Source organism: Rutidosis leptorrhynchoides, chromosome 5, assembly GCF_046630445.1.
Source record: "Rutidosis leptorrhynchoides isolate AG116_Rl617_1_P2 chromosome 5, CSIRO_AGI_Rlap_v1, whole genome shotgun sequence".
NCBI lineage: Eukaryota > Viridiplantae > Streptophyta > Magnoliopsida > Asterales > Asteraceae > Rutidosis > Rutidosis leptorrhynchoides.
Window position 1 is genome coordinate 71,290,361 of NC_092337.1, and position 20,055 is coordinate 71,310,415.

Below are 20,055 nucleotides of genomic sequence, written 5' to 3' on the forward strand. Positions count from 1 at the left end.
ACTTACAATATATATATATATATGTATATATATGTGTATATATGTATATATATATATATATATATATATATATATATATATATACGTCTACCCAAAAATCCCGAGGCTAACCCCTTAACCTCAAACACATGAAGGTTGACCGAACTACACGTGACTAAGTGAATCCGAAATCACACGCGGTTCACTACCTTCCTCTAAACGACAATAGGGATGTCCGAACTACACGAGACTTGTGAATCTGAACTACAGGGGATTCACTAGTGAAGCCGAACTACACGAGAATTACTACCCTAGGCCGTAACAACAACAATGGGAACGCCTGAACTACACGCGACATTGTGAATCCGAACTAAGCCGAACTACATGAAAATCACTACCCACATCACCTCATCACATCAACGGGGTTGACCTACTTGTCAATGTGAATCCCAATCTCACGAGCTTCACTACCCCAAGGGTGGTAACCCAAAATGCACAAACGTACCACACGGACTCAAAACGCATAGAGTTCATCATCCCACACACATGTAAAGTGAACCCGAACGCACAAGGATCACTCTACCCCACCTGCACCCATCCTATGCATACATACGCATATAATACATTTACACTCACCTTAGCGCCTTGATTAATGCAACCGAACAATCTGCAACACATCAATGGATAGTACCTATTCCATTTATCACATAACAAACAACACAATTAGGGTGGATTACAAATCAACCCAAATTGACACTTAGTGCAATTTTGACCAAAATGCACTTCCAAGCATAAACCGTGCCCAAACTAACCAATAATCACTAACACTGGTGAAAATGGTCACAATACACCAATTAAACCAATTCATAAGTGTTAAACACTTGTCTTTCTCAAAAGCACCTACAAACCTTAATTTTGACCCGTTTCAAAATTAGTCTTCCAAATACATCTAAATGGGTTCTAACACTTCCATAATTACTAACACTAGTGATTATACCCAATTTACAAGCCCTAAACATGGCCAAGTCGGTTTCCAACCCAAAACCCACCAACAACAACAGCATTATAACCCGATTACTAGCTCCTAACTTCCATTAAAGAGCTAAGTGAGTTTTCTCAAGAACCCTTAAGCTCAAACCCTGACATGAACAACAAATCAAACAACTGAAACTCGGAGTTAGAACGTACCACAACAACCACAACGTAGTCGTGAACGAGGTGAACAACTTTATCTCTTGAGCTTTCACCTAAATCGACCTCCTTCCTCCTAGATCGGAGCTTTCTCACTCGAAAATCTCTTTCTCACTCTAAAAGGATGAGATTGAAGAAGATGAATAAAATGAGGTGGAATGAGGATAAGATTGAGGTGAGATCAGTTTTGTGGTTCAAAAATCGTCCATTCGTGAAATGACCCATTTGCCCCTCATTAAACCCCTTTTAAATGGCTGAAATTTGAGTCTAGCCCAGCACAAGATGCGGCGCGACCATATGGGCCCGCAACGCCGCTCTAAGGCAAAATCGAAGATAGAACTTTTGCAAAGGAATAACCATCAGCTCCAGTACATAGCCGCGCCGCGGCTCCCCATGAAACCTTCAGGGACTGATTCTGACTTATTCTGATTCTGATGTGAATTCTGAAAATGCATAAGTCTTAGGTTCACTTTTAGTGGAACTTCTGAGAACACTCTCCTGTGACACTTTCTGATGTATAAAATTCAGGGTGTTACAGAAAGCGTTGTTTGATATCCATTTACCATACTTCATAATCATGAAAAGTAGCTATGGCAACAAGTATCCTACTTTATAAAGCTCGCGATCAGTGAAAAAGTTTCTTCATAACCTTTTGCCAAGAATCGAGCTTTAAAAGTGTTTAAATTTTCGTCCATGCCAGTCTTCTCTTTAAGACTCATTTACGCCCCATTGTCTTACAATTGGGTAGAAGATCAATCAAGTCACATACTTGATTCTCTTTCATGGACTGCATCCTTACATTCATAGCATCTCGTCATTTGGCAAATTCTTAGGTACTGATATAACCTCACGGTAGATAGAGGGTTCATCGTAATCCCCTAGGTGAGGTTCATCTGAATTAATAAGATATTCAAACCTCCATGCCGATGAGGAGTTCTACTAGATCTATGAAGTACAGGTGCACCACGTTCTGGCTCACCAACAATGCACTCAGATTCAGCGTGTGGATAGCTAGTGCTTATAAAAGGTATGTTACTTTGTGGTTCTTATATTTATTCAAGATCTACTTTACTCCCACTAAATTCTTATAAGAGAAGATCTCTTTCTAAGAACTTAGTAGACCAAGCAGTAAACACGTTGTGTTTTAGATATGCAGTGAAAGTAGTAACCCATTATTTCCTTTGGGTATCACAAAAGTGACATTGATACTTCTGGATTTTGTTGAAAGTGTCATGCTTCACATACGCTTCACAACCCAGACTTTCAAATAAGACAACTTGGGAATCTTCCCATACCATAGCTCATATGGTGTCTTTCCTACCTTCTTGGTTGGAATCATATTGAGTATACCTGCAGCAGACTCTAATGCATATCCCAAAAATACGGAGATAGAGTAGTCAGACGCATCATAGATCGAACCATATCAAAAAAGTTTGATTCCTCCACTCAAACACACTATTGTATTGTGGTGTCTAAGGTGGAGTGAATTGTGAGACAATCTCACAATTCTTCAGTGGTCAAAAAGCTCTTGATTCATAAACTCATTTCCTCCATCAGAGACAAGTGATTTAATGGTATTTCTAAGCTGACTCTTTACTTTATTTTGGAATACTTTTGAACCTTTCAAAAAATTTCATGTTTATGTTTCAGCAAGTAAAACATAACCATATCTACTATAACCATCAGTTATTGTAATGAAGTAAGACTCATCATATCTAGACATTATACTAAAAGGACCATATATATCAGTATGTATTAGTCCTACAAGATCCTTATCTCTTTCTCCTAAATCGGAGAAAAGAACCTTTGTCATCTTTCCATATAAACAAGATTCACACACATCAAAGGAATCATATCCAGTTGATTCCAAAAATCCATTAGAATAGTGTTTTGAAATGCCTTGTTTATATGACCAAGAAAACAATGTCATAGATAGGTTTTATTCATGTCTTGCTTGAATTATTTGGCGATACATGTATACACAGAATTTATCATTTGAAATCACACAATATATATCAATTTCAAAAACACCACACATGGGTAGGCATTAAGATAAAAAAATATTATCCTTAGAAACTGAAAAATCAAAGTGCGTAAATGCAAGTTCAAAACCAACATCTTTCAAACTATATTGCTCCTAATACTAGGAGCAAAATAACATTGTTCCAACAAAACAATAAGACCACTTGGAAGAGTAAGCTTATAGTGACCAATGGCTTCAACCGAAGCTTAATTTCCATTGCCAACTCGCAAATCCAGCGTGTCTTCGTTTAGTCTATTACTTCTTCTCATTCCCTTTATGTAAGTTTATGTATGTTTACATATGTCTTTGTTTATCGTTCTTTTGGTGGAATTTATGCAAAAGGTACAACACATAACTATATGACTGATTTCATATGAGCCTTCGGAGTCACACACATAAACATTTATAAGTCATTTATTATAATGTGTATATAATTAATATAATTATATCACATATCATATATTTATATCTATACATCTATATACAGTTCTATAAATCGCGTGCCAATAATCTTACGTGTTAATTTCTGAATTAATTTTAATTAAATTTTCACACGTGTCAATTTTTCAGTTAAACTGAATTAAATTTGCACACGTATCATTTTCTCAATTAAACTCGATAAATAATGTTTCTCAATTAAATTTCATATAAGTTGAAATTTACCTACCATACTTATAATGGAAGCATATTATCACAAAACGTAAAATTTTATCAAACTAATATTGAACAAACATTATCACAAAAATACAACCCGTAATATGTTTAATTAATTACGTGAATTATGAGTTTTATTATTTAATGTAGTAACATTCATAACCATATAGATATATAATAGATTAACATATCAATTTATTTAATTATAGTATATTCTCTTCAAGTTTTAATTATTATATATTAAAATTTAATATGTTAATATTTAGAGACTGTCATATTTATATTTTTAGATAAATAATATGTCGTAAGAGGCTCATATTCTATGCGTTAATGTTCAATACTAAAATTTTGTATACCAAATTTTATTAGTAATAAACAGGTTTTTTCATTGTAATTGTATTATATATTAATTAAATAGCAATACTAACATTATCGAATATTAATTTATACAACTATCGTGAAATGTACATGCTCATGTTAGTATTCAATACTAATGTTTTCGATACACATATTATTAGTAATAAATGATTTTTTCGTTATAATTGTATACATTTGATAAAATATTGATACTATTATTATCAAATACTAATTTGAACGATTGTTGTATAATGCACGAATTTATAAAACTAGTATACTTATTCTTAACGAGAATTAAAAAAGTTTACATTAAAATTATTAAACTTGTCTTAATAGAATTATTTATTGGACATTTTAAATAATTAATTTATTAGGTCCACTAAATAATTGACTCAGGCCTAATATTTTAAGCTTTGAAAGTAGCCCCAGATAAGATGTTTTTACGAATTGAATTTTACGAAAAGAAAAAAAAAATTGTTTTTGAAGTCTTGTTAAATGCGTGAGACAGATGCATAACAACAAAGTATTTTCTTGTTAAAAACCCTCTTAGTTTGTGCTTTCTTTGTTTGTGTTTTTGTTGTTTGGCTTTTAGATTGGTAGTGTTCTTGTTGGTATTTTGCTGGTTTTTGTGTAGTTGTAAGGGTTGTATTTTTTTTATTTGTGTATGATGCGGTTGTGGTTGTGATTGTGCTCGGTTGAAGTTAACGTCGGCTTTTGACGTTTACTTGTTTCGAGTCATCCGGTTGTGTCTTCTCTTTGGTGTATCGGTTTGGATTTTCATTTTTCGATGAAGATCCCGTTATTTATAGTATTTTTTTTTTTTGCCCAAAAAAAAAAAACAAAGTCTTTTTTTGATTCTACTCATACGTTATTATTTTTATTAGTTACTAATTTATAATTCGCGATTTTGCAAGTTTATATATATATATATATATATATATATATATATATATATATATATATATATATATATATATATATAGATAATAAACTATAAAAATATTTTGAGTTTTAATTAAAATAATAAACCACTCATGATTATGAACAAGATTGTCAAATACTATTACATTATGTCATAAGTACGCTAAAATAGTCATTTGTGACGTTTTTAATTAAAAGGATAAACCACTCATGGTTATGGACGAGATTGTCATATACTATTACATAATGTTATGAGTATGTTAAAATAGTTTTTCATGACGGTTTTAGTGATCATAATTTATATCAAGTGTGTAAATTTCAAGAACCAATTATGTTGTGGTTCACAATAATTTTTCTTTACCCGGTCCGTCGGGACTCGTGTACCTATTAGTGGGTTAAATATTTTGGCTCATACCCGTAATTCGAGGATATTGACGACCTTGTTTACACACACATATGATATCTGGTGATGAAATATGATAATTTTATTTTTATGATAATCAAATTGATTGTGTGAAGAATTATTGTTTAGTAAAGATCGACTTTGTTTTAGTATTATTTAATTATGATACATGGGGATTATTCTTGTCTGATTGAACTGACAACTCATAGGATCAGTTTAATTATTCATAATAAAGTGACAATAGTATGCAAGTTATTTGACAATTAGAAGATATTGAGTGATTAGAGAAACTACCAAGTGTGAATTGTTACGACGACAAGTTAGCACAATTATTAGTGACTGCGATAGTACATCTACTATCGCCATGTTCTAGGTTAATAATTCAGTTGAGAAGTCATTTAAAATGTATGGACGGTCTGTTGATTAGTATATACTTGAGTGACACATTTGCATGATAATTAATATAGTTGCGTCTGAAACGCATGAGTATATTTCTGATCACACACATTATATGAAATTGTCTATTTTATTCAAATTCCCAACATATGAAGTGAATAGTTCATAAGTGAACATATTTGTTTGAATCTGATTGTTTATTACTCTCATATATTCGTTTGCTTTTGTTTTGAAGTATTTTTTTTAATAAATCTTTATCTTCAACATTTCGGTCGTCAAACGATAACTCCCTGATTTAATGTTTTTCTGTTAATTTTAAAATTGCATGTTATAAATCACCAGGATAAATTGCTATCCCTATAAATGAAACTTAGATTTATTAGTTCTATACTATTGTATGATCGGGTACACTTGCTTGTAGTTGTGTGATTGATCGAATTCTGATATTTTTCTTGTTTGTAAATTATATAATCTGATTTAGCACATAAAGTTTTTGACGCCGCTACCGGGGATAGTTTTGCTTTATTTTTGTTATAGTCTATGTGCAATTTTCTATTATTTGGTTTATTTCATAGTTTAGGTGCTTTTAATTATTTGATTGTTTTTTGTTTCTGCAGGGTTCGGGTAGTGTATTCCACGTACTAAGAAATCACCTTTGCTTAAAGGGTTTTCTGATCATGAGAAAAAGTTTCATCGAGTACAGCTACAGAACCTTACAATTACAGAGTTTAATTTATGTGCTTCATCTAGTATAGTCAAGATAGAGAGGGATGAGAGTCAGGAGACTACACCACAATCAACACCTAGTACACCACCTAATTCACCAGTACACCTAGCTATCATGGCTGACGCGAGATCCATAGAGGAAAGAGCAAACGTTACTCGCACCGGGAAGGGCCACACAATTCATCAACCAAGAAGAATTTGAGATTAAAGGTTCTATTCTGCACATAAGAGACCGATGCCAGTTTAGCGGGACTACTAATGAAGATCCGTCATGAATGAGCATATTCAGACATTTCTGGGCATATGTGGTTTGTTTAAGCTGAAAGATGTGGATGCCGAGGTTGTTTATATGAAGGTTTTTCCGTGAACTTTGAAGGCAGTAGTTAAGTTGCAGGTTGAGATTATCAGTTTATACAAAAGTCTACCAAGACTTTGTATGATACATGGACGGGAAAGTTATTGCGCACATGTCCAAGTCAATAGTGTACGTATGTATATGTTTGAATCAATAAAATTCATTTAAATACATACATAAATACATATTTACAAAGTTAATACTTTAATATTTCTACATCTCGTGGGAAAAAGAAAAAAGAAATTGAAATGAGAATTTGGTTTTAACCAAAACCGGACCGAATTCAATTTGGGTTCAGTTTTAATATTCGAATTCCGTTTTGTTTCGGTTTTGATCTTTATAGTTTCAAACCGAGAAAATCGAACCGAATAAGCTAAAAAACTGAACCGATGAACACCTGAAACAAAGCCAGAATCCATACGTTTGCTGATACGTATGACAACTCATTAGTTACGTAGAGATGTATCATTTTTTTAGATGCAGAAGCATGTTAACCACTTGGCTCATCGTAGGTCTCACCTGCATATCTTCCTCTACACATTGCAATGCAATTCTAACCAGATTTTCCATAATTTTCCGATCAAACTCGCCCTTTACCGACCCATATACAATCTCCTCAACCCAAGATTCAGTTTGACTTTGACCAAACTCCTGTATCTTCTCTCTCTAACCCCTGGCTCTATCTCACTGTTTCCATCACTCGTCTTTCTCTTTCCTCCTGAACCCCGACCCGTTATCATCTAAAATATCACAACCCCGTAACTAAATACATCAACCTTGGAAGATATAGAAAGATTAAAACACATTCAGGGGCCATATAGCCTCGAGTCCCTCTTACTGTTGAAAATCTTGGCCTGTAAATCCCACCTCTATCAACTAGCTTTAAATGCCAGAAATCCGCCACCTTTGGAGTGTAATTAGCTCCCAAAAGTATGTTATGTGGTTTCAATCACAATGTAGAACCCACTCCAAACACTCTTCATGTAGATATGTCATATACATTAGAAACACATTTTTGTTACAGAAAGCAGGGTCAATACAGAAGTATCCATCTGCCATTTGTTATGTCGTTGGCTTGCAAAAGCTATATAAGTGGGGCATTTGTGGATGCTATATACAACAAAAGTGCAGCTAAAGCATCAATGGGAAAACTGCCTGCCGCATCTAACCTTGGTCAATGCCATTATTCTTTTTATTTTTCTGTTGATCGCCTTCTCTATCTAATTAACGTTGTTCAAATGTAAGTGGAGTGTGAGCCAACATGGTGGTAAAAATATTTGTTGATTTGTAGCGCTTACCGCTTTCTAGAAATAAGACTATCTTTGATGACGTGCAAGGGAGGTTCATTGACGATGTTGATTGTTACAGTTGTTCGGCAAGTGAGGTGTTTTGAAAACGTCAACGCCTGCACATACAGAATTAGAAGAGGATAATATCATATTACATTTTCGTGTACAGAGTTTGGGTCATAGGTAGCTGTAAACACAACTTATACTAAAAGCAATGAAAACACAACTTAACATCAAAATTCATTGAGAACACATGAGCAGAATTAACAACACAAACCCTAATAAAGAAAACACATAGAAGACAGAAAAATCATAAAACCACATCTTCAATTTCAAGATTCATGATATGGGTATGCCAAAAAGATGCATAAAGTTTCATACTTTATAAGTGACTGCAGAATCAGAGTAATACTTTCATTTGATGCAATATCAAACCCATTTAAAGAATGCCATTGAAAGGAACAATTATCTAAACTAAAATCGCAGACTTACCCGTTGTAGAATTCAAAGAACGAAACCGCAAGTCTGAACTGAAAAGATAGGAATCGGTGGAAGGCACCGGGGTAGAAAGTCAGTGAAAGAAAGTTCGCTGCGTGTATCTTTGATTATGAGAGGCGGGTCGGGCATATAACGAATTTGTGCCAGTCGTCCACGGGTGCCATCCTTGAATTAGTTTAAAACTAATACATATGATGATAAACTCAAAATAAAAGTACATTAATTTAAAATACATAATAATTGAAAACCACAATAACTATAACTCCTACAATAGAAAATTAAATAACTAGAGTTCACTTAAGATCAAAGTCATGAATAGATAGGAAAGTCAACAAAAGTTTCCAACTTGTCTCTCACTGGTGGTATGAAAATTTCTTCAAAAGAAGAATCAGCGGTAAGGTAATCTCCTCATATCCACGTTTTTGCTAGCTAGGTATCAGATGTGTATCTTGCATTTACGACTTTATCTGAAAGTATTAAGCACATATTCATCTTAAGTAAAGTAATACACACAAGAAGGGTACCAACAACGTCTAAAAGACTTCAGTAGAGGTGGCAAAAAAGGCGGGCCGCGCATGTTGGGTAACAGGTCTCACTGTTTTGGCTCAAAATGTAAACACCAAAATGGACAAATCAAAAGTAACTTTGGTTAAATCACCTTCACAGTCTTTTGTCCATTTCATTAGTTAATAAGTTTATAAAATCTGATACTAAAAGTAACAAAACAGGAGGCCAATACACAAGTACTTGTACTTGAGACAACTGGTAACCAATTTGACCATTTTCAGCTAATTGATTTATTTGAGCAGTCAGTATAAAGTAAAACAAAAAATGGTCTCATTAAAAACAAAATGCGTCAAAATGGCCGCCTTTTATTAAGTTTAGTAACAATATGATGAGTTACCACATTTCTTCAGGAACGGATCTTCCTCTGAGAATGCTTCAACACTTGAAGTTGGAGGTAGATGGCTAAAAACTGTAGCATTGTATCGTTTCAACATTTCATGAGGCCAGGTAACAAAGACATAAATTATACGGGATGACGGGATTAATAATAGTTCTTTATCCATCACCATCTCGGATGTTTCATCAGACCAGATGTCGTGGTTGAACCAGAATCCAAAGCTTCCATCCACAGAAGAATATTCTTCTTCTTGAATACAAAACGGTTGTAGTAACTTGATAAATTTCCGATGTATGTCAAGACCGTTGCTACATTCAGAAATCCTAGCCACTTGGGGAATCCCATAGTTTCTGAAAAGTGAACACCAGTGTTTGGTTCGTCTTAATATTATATAACCAAATGTAAACAATAATTTAACTAGAAGAATGATGATGTGTCTGTTTTCCTTCCTATGTACTATTACTTGTCCAAACTATAGTGTCTCTTTTTTACTTTTTAAAATGTGTCCAAATAAGAGATGAGAAAAATAGCAGCTTAATTACCGTTGATAACGATGTATAAAAACAGCCAAAGGCAAAGAATCATCATCCTTGAGTAGCCTGTAAGCAACAAGCACTTCATCATCATCTTCATCCCCGATCAAATGTATTGGGGCCTCTAATGCATCCAATAAATGAATCATGTTGTTGAAGTATATCTGCACACATAAATCATCATAAACTTATTATCACATAAGGAAACACCCTAATTAAAAGCTCGAACGAGGCTTCTTAATTGGTACAGATATACCTTAGCCACCAATAAAGTTTCATCATCTCCCAAACAACAAGCAGTGGTCAAAGCCCGGATAAGATCCTTAACTACTCCATTTTTTGGAACACTCACGGTGACTTGAGATGGTAAAGTTGACCCGTCGGTGCTCAAAACCGTCAATACGATACTTCTCATCGTTGTTGTTGATGGCAAAGGCAGAACTTACATTAAAAAAATGGAAATAATGTAAGAACGGAACTAATGCTATGTTTAATCAACCAACAAACACGACAATAAAAAGAGAATATATACATATACCAAAAGTGATGTAAAAATAGCTTAACATGAAGATTCATATACTTGTATACTTATGCAGAATTAACATGAATAACCAAAAGAATAAACACAACTTAAATCTTAAGATTCTACGACGACACATATGCAAATGACCAACATATACAAAAAGTTGTATACATTAGCAGAATGAACACAAACCCTAATAAAACACATAAAAAGACCTAAAAATCATAAAACCACAGTTTCAATTTCAAGATTCATGATATGAGTATCCCAAAATAGATACAAAAGTTTCCAACTTGTCTCTCACTAGTGGTATTAACACAAACCCTGATAATAATAATAAAATAAATAAAAAAAAAAAAAAAACACAAAAGACCTAAAAATTATAAAAACACAGTTTCAATTTCAAGATTCATGATATATCCCAAAATAGATACAAAAGTTTCCAACTTGTCTCTCACTGGTGGTATGAGAATTTCTTCAAAAGAAGAATCAATGGTAATCGCCTCATATCCACCTTTTTGCTAGCTAGTTACCAGATGTATATATTGCATTTAGGACTTTATCTAAAAGTATTAACAATATATTCATCGTAAGTATTACCCACATAAAGGGTACCAACAATGTCTAAAGGACTTCAGTATAGGTGGTGAAAAAGGTGGGAAGCGCATGTTGGGTAACAGGTCTCACTGTTTAGGCTCAAAATGTAAACGTCAAAATGGACGACTCATTTGAGAAATTCAGTATAATGTAAAACAAAGTATTACCCACATAAAGGGTACCAACAATGTCTAAAGGACTTCAGTATAGGTGGTGAAAAAGGTGGGAAGCGCATGTTGGGTAACAGGTCTCACTGTTTAGGCTCAAAATGTAAACGTCAAAATGGACGACTCATTTGAGAAATTCAGTATAATGTAAAACAAAAAGCGTCAAAACGGCCGCCTTTTATTAGGTTTTGTAACAATATGATGACTTACCACATTTCTTCATGAACGGATCTTCCTCTGAGAATGCTTCAACACTTGAAGTTGGAGGTAGATGGTTAAAAACTGTAGTATCGTATCGTTTCAACATTTCATGAGGCCAGGTAACAAAGACATAAATTATACGTGATGACGGGATTAATAATAATTCTTTATCCATCACCATCTCGGATCTTTCATCAGAACAGATGTCGTGGTTGAACCGGAATCCAAAGCTTCCATTGACAGAAGAATATTCTTCTTCTTGAATACAAAACGGTTGGAGTAACTTGATAAATATCCGATGTATGTCAAGACCGTTGCTACATTCAGAAATCCTAGCCACTTGGGGGATCCCATAGTTTCTGAAAAGTGAAAACCCGTGTTTGGTTCGTCTTAATATTATATAACCAAATGTAAACAATAAATTAACTAGAACAATGATGATGTGTCTGTTTTCCTTCCAATGTATTACTTCTCCAAACTATAGCGTATCTTTTACTTTTCATACATACATATATATATATACACACACACACACACACACACACACATATATATATATATATATATATATATATATATATATATATATATATATATATATATATATATATATATATATATATATATATATGGGCAGGATCAATGGGGAAGTAACCAATCGGGGGAAGCAAAAAAAAAAAAATTCGTTTTTTTGAAAAAAAAAATTTCCGGCATCAAGATCACACGAAAATATGAACATTTAGAAGAGACACCTCGTGATGAATGTTATTATTTAGGCGGGAAAACGATCGACAAAAATAACATTCAATATAATATTGTTCGTGAAGAATATGAACGTTTTTTTTCATGTTTTGTGAAGTAAAATTTAGCCCGATTTAGAGTTTAGGGTTTAGGGTTTGGTGTTTTGGGTTTATTCCATAAACCCAAAACACCAAACCCTAAACTCTAAACCCTAAACTCTAAACCGTTCGTGTTAAAAACTCAATCTAAATCCTAAATCTAAACCCTAAATCTAAACCCTAAACCCTAAATTTCTAAACCCTAATATCTAAACCCCAATAGCTAAAACCTCAAAATACGCTCGAAAAACACGATAATTGTGATATATTACTTCTTCGAGCGTTTTCCCGCCAAAATAAAAACATTTATCAAAAAGTGTCTCTACTAAATGTTCATATTTTCATCTCATCTATAATGTTCGTGAACAAAGTTTTTTCAAAAAACGAAAAAAAAAAAAAGTTTTTGCTTCCCCCGCTTCCCCCCGAATGGTTACTTCCCTCTTGATCCTACCACTACATATATATATATATATATATATATATATAGGGTAGGATCAATGGGGAAGTAACCAATTGGGGGGCAACGGGGGGAAGTGGGTGAAGTAAATTTTTTTTTTTTAAACTTTTTTTCAAGCATCAAGATCACACGAAAATATGAACATTTAAAAAAGACACTTTGTGATGAATGTCATTATTTTGGCGGAAAACGCTCGACAAAAATAACATTCATGATAATATTGATCATGAAGAATGTTAATCTTCGAACGTTTAATTTTTTCAGGTTATGTGAAGTACTTTTTGTCAAAATTTAGCCCGATTTAGAGTTTAGGGTTTAGTGTTTTGGGTTTAGTCCCTAAACCCTAAACTCTAAACCGTTCGTGTTAAAAACTCAATTTATATCCTAAATCTAAATCCTAAATTTCTAAACCCCAATATCTGAACCCTAATTTCTAAACCCCTCAAAATACGCTCGAAAAACACGATAATTGTTATATATTACTTCTTCGAGTGTTTTCCCGCCAAAATAAAAACATTTATCACAAAGTGTCTTTATTAAATGTTCATATTTTCATCCAATCTATAATGTTCGTGAACAAAGCTTTTTCAAAAAACGAAAGAAAAAAATAGCAATTTTTGCTGCTGAGTTTATTTGCATCGTTTTGTTTTCATCTTGTGTGAAGTGTTTTTTTTTCGAATTTAACCCGATTTAGAGTTTAGGGTTTAGGGTTTTCAGGTTTACTCCATAAACCCTCAACCCAAAACCCTAAACCCTAAACTCTAAACTCTAAACCATTCGTGTTAAAATATTCAATCTAAACCCTAATTTCTAAACCCTAAACCCTAATTTCTAAACCCAAAACCCTAATTTCTAAACCCTAATAGCTAAACCCTAATTTCTATCCCCTTAAAAAAAACTCAGCAGCAAAACATTCAATGCATTGAATGTTTTTTCTTTTTTCTTCGAGCGTTTTCCCGCCAAAATAATGACATTCATCACAAAGTTTCTTTTTTAAATGTTCATATTTTCATCTAATCTATAATGTTCGTGAACAAAGTTTTTTCAAAAAACGAAAAAAAAAAAAAAAAAAAAAAATATTGCTTCCCCTTCCCCAAAAAAAGTGCTTCCCTCTTGATTAAGACCATATATATATATATATATATATATATATATATATATATATATATATATATATATATATATATATATATATATATATATATATAGAGGGAAGTAACCAATCAGGGGAAGCGGGGGGAAGCAAAAAATTTTTTTTCGTTTTTTGAAAAGACTTTGTTCACGAACATTATAGATTGGATGAAAATAAGAACATTTAGAAAAGACACTTCGTGATGAATGTTATTATTTTGGCGGGAAAACGCTCGAAGAAGTAATATATAACAATTATCGTGTTTTTCGAGCGTATGTTGAGGTTTTAGACATTAGAGTTTAGATATTAGGGTTTAGATATTAGGGTTTATAGGGTTTAGATATTAGGGTTTAGAAATTTAGGGTTTAGGGTTTAGAAATTTAGGGTTTAGATTTAGGATTTAGATTGAGTTTTTAACACGAACGGTTTAGAGTTTAGGGTTTAGGGTTTAGGGTTTGGTACCCAAAACACCAAACCCTAAACCCTAAACTCTAAATCGGGCTAAATTTTACTTCACAAAACATGAAAAAAAAACGTTAACATTCTTCACGAACAATATTATCTTGAATGTTATTTTTGTCGATCGTTTTCCCGCCAAAATAATAACATTCATCACGAAGTGTCTTTTCTAAATGTTCTTATTTTCATCCAATCTATAATGTTCGTGAACAAAGTTTTTTCAAAAAACGAAAAAAAAAAAAAAATTGCTTCCCCCCGCTTCCCCCGATTGGTTACTTCCCCATTGATCCTGCCCCTATATACATACATACACATATATATTTCTTTCTTTCGAGTATGTGAAGGTATTTCTTACTACCTTATCATTTTCATGTATCTAACTCATTTAGGTTTTTTAATTTCTGTTTTTGTAAATTTTTACCAAATGTCACATTAACTAAATTACAAATGAGGTTATACACGTATTTACACATACTAAAGGGTTCAGTGAAACTAATTATTAAGAGTATAATGCTTAGTAAGGATTCACTTACAAATTTACATGATACAACAGAATTATTGCCAAAATTGATTGATTAGAGCAGTAGAGCACGATGAAACAACATTGGAGTATTAACTAGCTTATAACCAACCAAGCCCGGCCCGGCCCGGCCCAAATAAGAGATGAGAAAAATAGCAGCTTAATTACCTTCCAGAATTATGTATAAAAACAGCCAAAGGCAATGAATCCTCATCCTTGAGTAGCCTGTACACAACAATCGCTTCATCATAATCATCCCCGAACAAATGTAATGGGGCCTCTAATAAATCCAAGAAATGAATCATGCGGTTGAAGTATATCTGCACACATAAATCATAAACTTATTATCAAATAAGAAAACACCCTAATTAAAGCTCGAACGAGGCTTCTTAATTGGTACAGATATACCTCAGCCACCAATAAAGTTTCATCATCTCCCAAAGATAAAGCAGTGGTCACAACCCGATAAAGATCGTTGACTACTCCATTTTTTGGAACAATCACGGTGACTTGATATGGTAAAGTTGACCCGTCGGTGCTCAAAACCGTCAATTCAATACTTCTCATTGTTGTTGAAGGCAAAGGCAAAACTAACATAAAAAAAATGGAAATAATATGAGAACGGAACTAATGCTATGTTTAATCAACCAATAAACACAACCAAAAAAAGAGAATATATACATATACCAAAAGCGATGTAAAAATAACTCAACAAGAAGATTCATAGAGAACACATATGGATTTGACAAAAAAGATGCATACACTTATATACTTATATAGAATTAACAAAAATGCAAAACATAAATAACCGAAGAATAAACACAGCTTGAATCCGCAACTTACCACATTAACCCTTATATACTAAAAGACATGGCTAAATGTGTAGTTTCAGTTGATTCGGATTGTAGTCTTGAGTTTGCGTTCACACTACAATCCTAATCAACTGAAACTACACATTTAGCCATGGCTTTTAGTATATAAGACTACAATCGGTCCCTCAAATTCGACTCAATTTATCAATTTACACAACAGCCCCTCAAGTTTACACTTTTTCAGGGGTAGAAAGCGTAAACATATAATTTTATTAAAAAAAATAAACTAATTCCCCCGAATTTATAACGGGCTTTATCTTCTCGCTCGGTGCGAGTTAAATTTTTCTAAGACCTCCATTCAACTTGAAAAAGTCTCACGAACCCAAGGGACTAACTATACGTGAAACGGACACTTTTTAAAAAACGTTTAACACAACGACAGCCCGTATCTTTCTGTTCGCCGCAAGTTAAATTTTTCCAACAGCACCGTTACACTCGATCGAAAAATTTTTATGAACAAAACGAAACTAACTACGTTCGAAACGGACACTTTTTAAAAAACGCTTAAGACAACGACATCTAAAACGGCGCTTAAGAATTGAGCCGTTTTCCCCTCTGTAAATACACAACGCTACGTTAAATATGAATACACAGACCGAAAGCCCCCCGCCGCATCGCGCGGGCCGGATCCGGACTAGTTATACATAAAGTTGTATACATCACAAACCCTAACAAAAAAAACACATGATGAGTATCCCAAAATATATACAAAAGTTTCCAACTTGTCTCTCACCGGTGGTATGAGAATTTCTTCAAAAGAAGAATCAGTGGTAATCATCAATTAGTTAATAAGTTTATTATATCTGTTACTAAAATTTACAATACAGGAGGCCAACACACAGTACTTGCGACAACTTGTAACCAACTTGACCATTTTCAGCTAATTCATTTATTTGAGCAGTCAGTATAAAGTAAAACAAAAAATGGCCCATTATATACGAAATGGGTCAAAATGGACGAGTTTAGGGTTTACTAACAAACTATGATGATGTACCACATTTCTTCGGGAAGTGTTCTTCCTCTGAGAAAGCTTCAAGACATGCAAACAATGATACCGGCTTTGGAGGGTTACTTGCCGTTGGAGGTAAATGGCTAAAAACTGTAGTAGTATCATATCGTTTCAACATTTCATCAGACCAGGTAACAGTTACACAAATTTTACGGGATGACGAGATTAATAATTCTTCATCCATCACCATCTCGGATGTTTCTGAAGAAAGGATATTGTGGTTGAACTGGAATCCAAAGCTTCCATTTACAGGAATTTCTTCTTGAATACAAAACGGTTGGAGTAACTTGAGAAATTTCCGATGTACTTCGACACCGTTACTACATTCAGGAATCTTGGCCACTAGAGGAATCCCATAGTTTCTGAAAAGTGAAAAAAAAAAAAAAAACAGGTATGGTTGATCTTAAGATATATAACCAAATGCAAACAATCCGTTTTCCTTCCAACGTATTACAAGTGTATCTTTTACTTTTTAAATGAGTCAAATTATATATTACATGTATATTTCTTACAAAATATGTGAGGGCATTTCTTATTATCATTTTCATGTATCTTGGTTTTTTAATTTTCTGTTTTTGTGAACTGTTGCCAAATGTCACATCATTAACTAACATAAAAATGAGGTTATACACGTATTTACAAATAGTATTGCAGATTAACTGAAGATTTATTACACAAATATTAAAAAAATGATACAAAAGATTATTGCAGATTGATTGAAAATTGATTGATTAGCGCAATAAAGGACGATGACACATGATTCTATTACCTTATCATCCAACCAGACCCGACCCAAATAAGAGATGAGAAAAATAGCAGCTTACCCTTCAAAACGATGTATAAAAACAACCAAAGGCAAATAATCATCATCCTTTAGTAGCCTGTAAGCAACAAGCACTTGATCATCTTCATCCCGTAACAACTCTAATGGGGCCTCTAATACATCCAATAAATGAATCATGCGGTTGAAGTATATCTGCACACAAAATCATCATCTATAAACTAACTATCACATAAGGAAACATCCAAAAAAAGCTCTCGAACAAGGCTTAATTGGCTTATTGGTTGGTACAGATATACCTCAGCCACCAATAATGTTTCATCATCTCCCAAACAACAAGCAGCGGTCAAAGCCCGAATAAGATCCTTAACTTGCCCGTTATTTGGAACACTCACGGTGACTTGAGATGGTAAAGTTGACCCATCGGTGCTCAAAACCGTCAATACGATAGTTCTCATCGTTGTTGTTGTTGATGGCAAAGAAAGAACAAATCAAAATCAGGAGGAAACTAGGGCGAATTAAGCCACCGATATTGGTTGGATATACGAAGAATTACCCAATTTACATTTATCATACGCCAGCCCACGATACCCTTTTTTTTTTTTAGCTTAGTAGCCCACCTACATATTTTAATTTCATTATTATTTGCGGCCCAATGTAGTACAAAAGTAATATAAGGGGAATTGGTCACGGAATGTTCCCCGTTTCCAAAATTGTTTAACAATAATATACAACAACAACAACATACATAATCCCACGTATGTGAGGCTTTTTTTTTTGTTTAACAATATATTCATGAAATTTCAAAATTTCAAAATTTCAATAATATCCCTAATTATGCATCACGTGTCATGTTTGATGCGTGTGAATCCGAGTGTGATACCTGTCACCGAACAATGTTGTCGGTTAAAATCAATGACGGATCTAGAACATTTGATCACTGGTAGCACATAAAAATTCATGACCAACTTTGCGACTTGTTGATCAAATTTTTTTATCAAAAATTAAAAGGCTAACCATTATAAATTCAAGTATTTTATATATAACACATAAATAAATATTTAAGTAAAATATCAATGAAAAATAAACAAAAATTATAAAGTAATAATGAATTTTATTTGTCTGTGAACTATTAAATTAAGACGAATGAAGTATATGTTAGACGTGTACAAAGTTATAGTATACTAATGGACCATTTACATATACAAATTTAAATACCTATTTTCTAGTTCTTTTATCATTCCAATTGATTAATACATTCAAACAATTATATACTTCGGTACCCTAAGGCCTAAGGGTCAATGCAAAGGTAATTAAATATGTTGATATATTGATATTTTATATTACATTTTATGTTTTTTCACAACAATATATGGAGTACATTTATTTACATATTTAGAATTTAGAATATACTTAACGACATATTTTTATTTGGAGGGCTAAATGTTGTATAAATTATAACCTTAAGGGCATAAATGAATAAAGTGGCAAAAAGACAAGGAGTACTTATCTTCTCCAAGTCATCTCTTCTAACCCAGATCTCAAAACCCACTATATCTTTGAATCTGTTATAATTCAGTAGGCTTATAACTACCTTTAGTGGATTGGTTCTTGAATATAGACTTTGAAAATCTTAAGAACAAGAGTATATGAGTAAAGAGAGAAAGGAAGAAACACTATGGATGTAAGTGTGAGAAATGGTACATCTTTACAAGCATAACTCATGGGTATTTATACTACAAAAAGATACTATGGAAGTGACCCCAAGTTGACTATAAAATTGTACCAAAATTGACTATCCATACTTGCATTATTGTAGTTCCATACTTGCACAATTATTATTATTATCATAACACTCCCCCTTGGATAGCAATTTTGTTTGTTAAAGATCAACTGTAAGTTACTGCCTCGTTAAAAACCTTGGCCAAAGAAAAACCCAGTGGGATAAAAACTTTAGCTAAGGGAAAAAGAGTGCAGCATATAGTTGACTCCCCCTCAAGTAGACATTGCTGAGCTGTTACATCTTTTGAACTTGCCTCATGCCAATATTGTGAACATGCGTTCTGAAAATAGCAGTTGAAAGTGCTTTGGTGAAAAGATCAGCAGAGTTTTGATGGATTGAACATATATCATTTCAATCTAGTTGTCCTTAATGATGTCTTGAGTGTATGAGAAGAATCTAGGAGGTATGTGTTTTGTTCGGTCACTTTTGATATATCATTCTTTCATTTGTGCTATGCAAGCTGCATTATCTTCATAGATAGATGTT

At 33.3% G+C, this 20,055-nt stretch overlaps 1 protein-coding gene across 2 annotated transcripts; it reads right to left on the reverse strand.

Annotated features, from left to right (window-relative positions):
* Positions 1-7,174: 7,174 nt before the first annotated feature.
* On the reverse strand, positions 7,175-18,276 carry LOC139846921 (uncharacterized). 2 transcript variants are annotated; one of them, XM_071836503.1, is made up of 12 exons: positions 18,086-18,276; positions 17,830-17,981; positions 16,991-17,367; positions 15,533-15,714; positions 15,293-15,444; positions 11,727-12,076; positions 10,486-10,670; positions 10,239-10,393; positions 9,697-10,046; positions 8,787-9,259; positions 8,304-8,410; positions 7,175-8,221 (listed from the first exon to the last, which is right to left on the reverse strand). In XM_071836503.1, the coding sequence occupies exons 1-10, from the start codon at positions 18,242-18,244 to the stop codon at positions 9,222-9,224; spliced, it is 2,100 nt and encodes a 699-aa protein (XP_071692604.1). In that variant the 5' UTR covers positions 18,245-18,276; the 3' UTR covers positions 7,175-8,221; positions 8,304-8,410; positions 8,787-9,221. The 2 variants fall into 2 exon arrangements, with proteins under 2 accessions (XP_071692604.1, XP_071692602.1); XM_071836501.1 differs by having other exon boundaries at positions 7,176-8,225.
* Between the last annotated feature and the right edge of the window lie 1,779 nt (positions 18,277-20,055).

Bases quoted from the DNA above. Each gene is read 5' to 3' on its own strand.
- LOC139846921 (XM_071836503.1), bottom strand. From the start codon at position 18,244: ATGAGAACTATCGTATTGACGGTTTTGAGCACCGATGGGTCAACTTTA. The intron at 10,671-11,726 runs GTAAGTCATCAT...TTTTAATGTAAG, and splicing joins TCCGTTCATGAAGAAATGTG to TTCTGCCTTTGCCATCAACA. The intron at 10,047-10,238 runs GTAATTAAGCTG...TTCACTTTTCAG, and splicing joins TTTATACATCGTTATCAACG to AAACTATGGGATTCCCCAAG.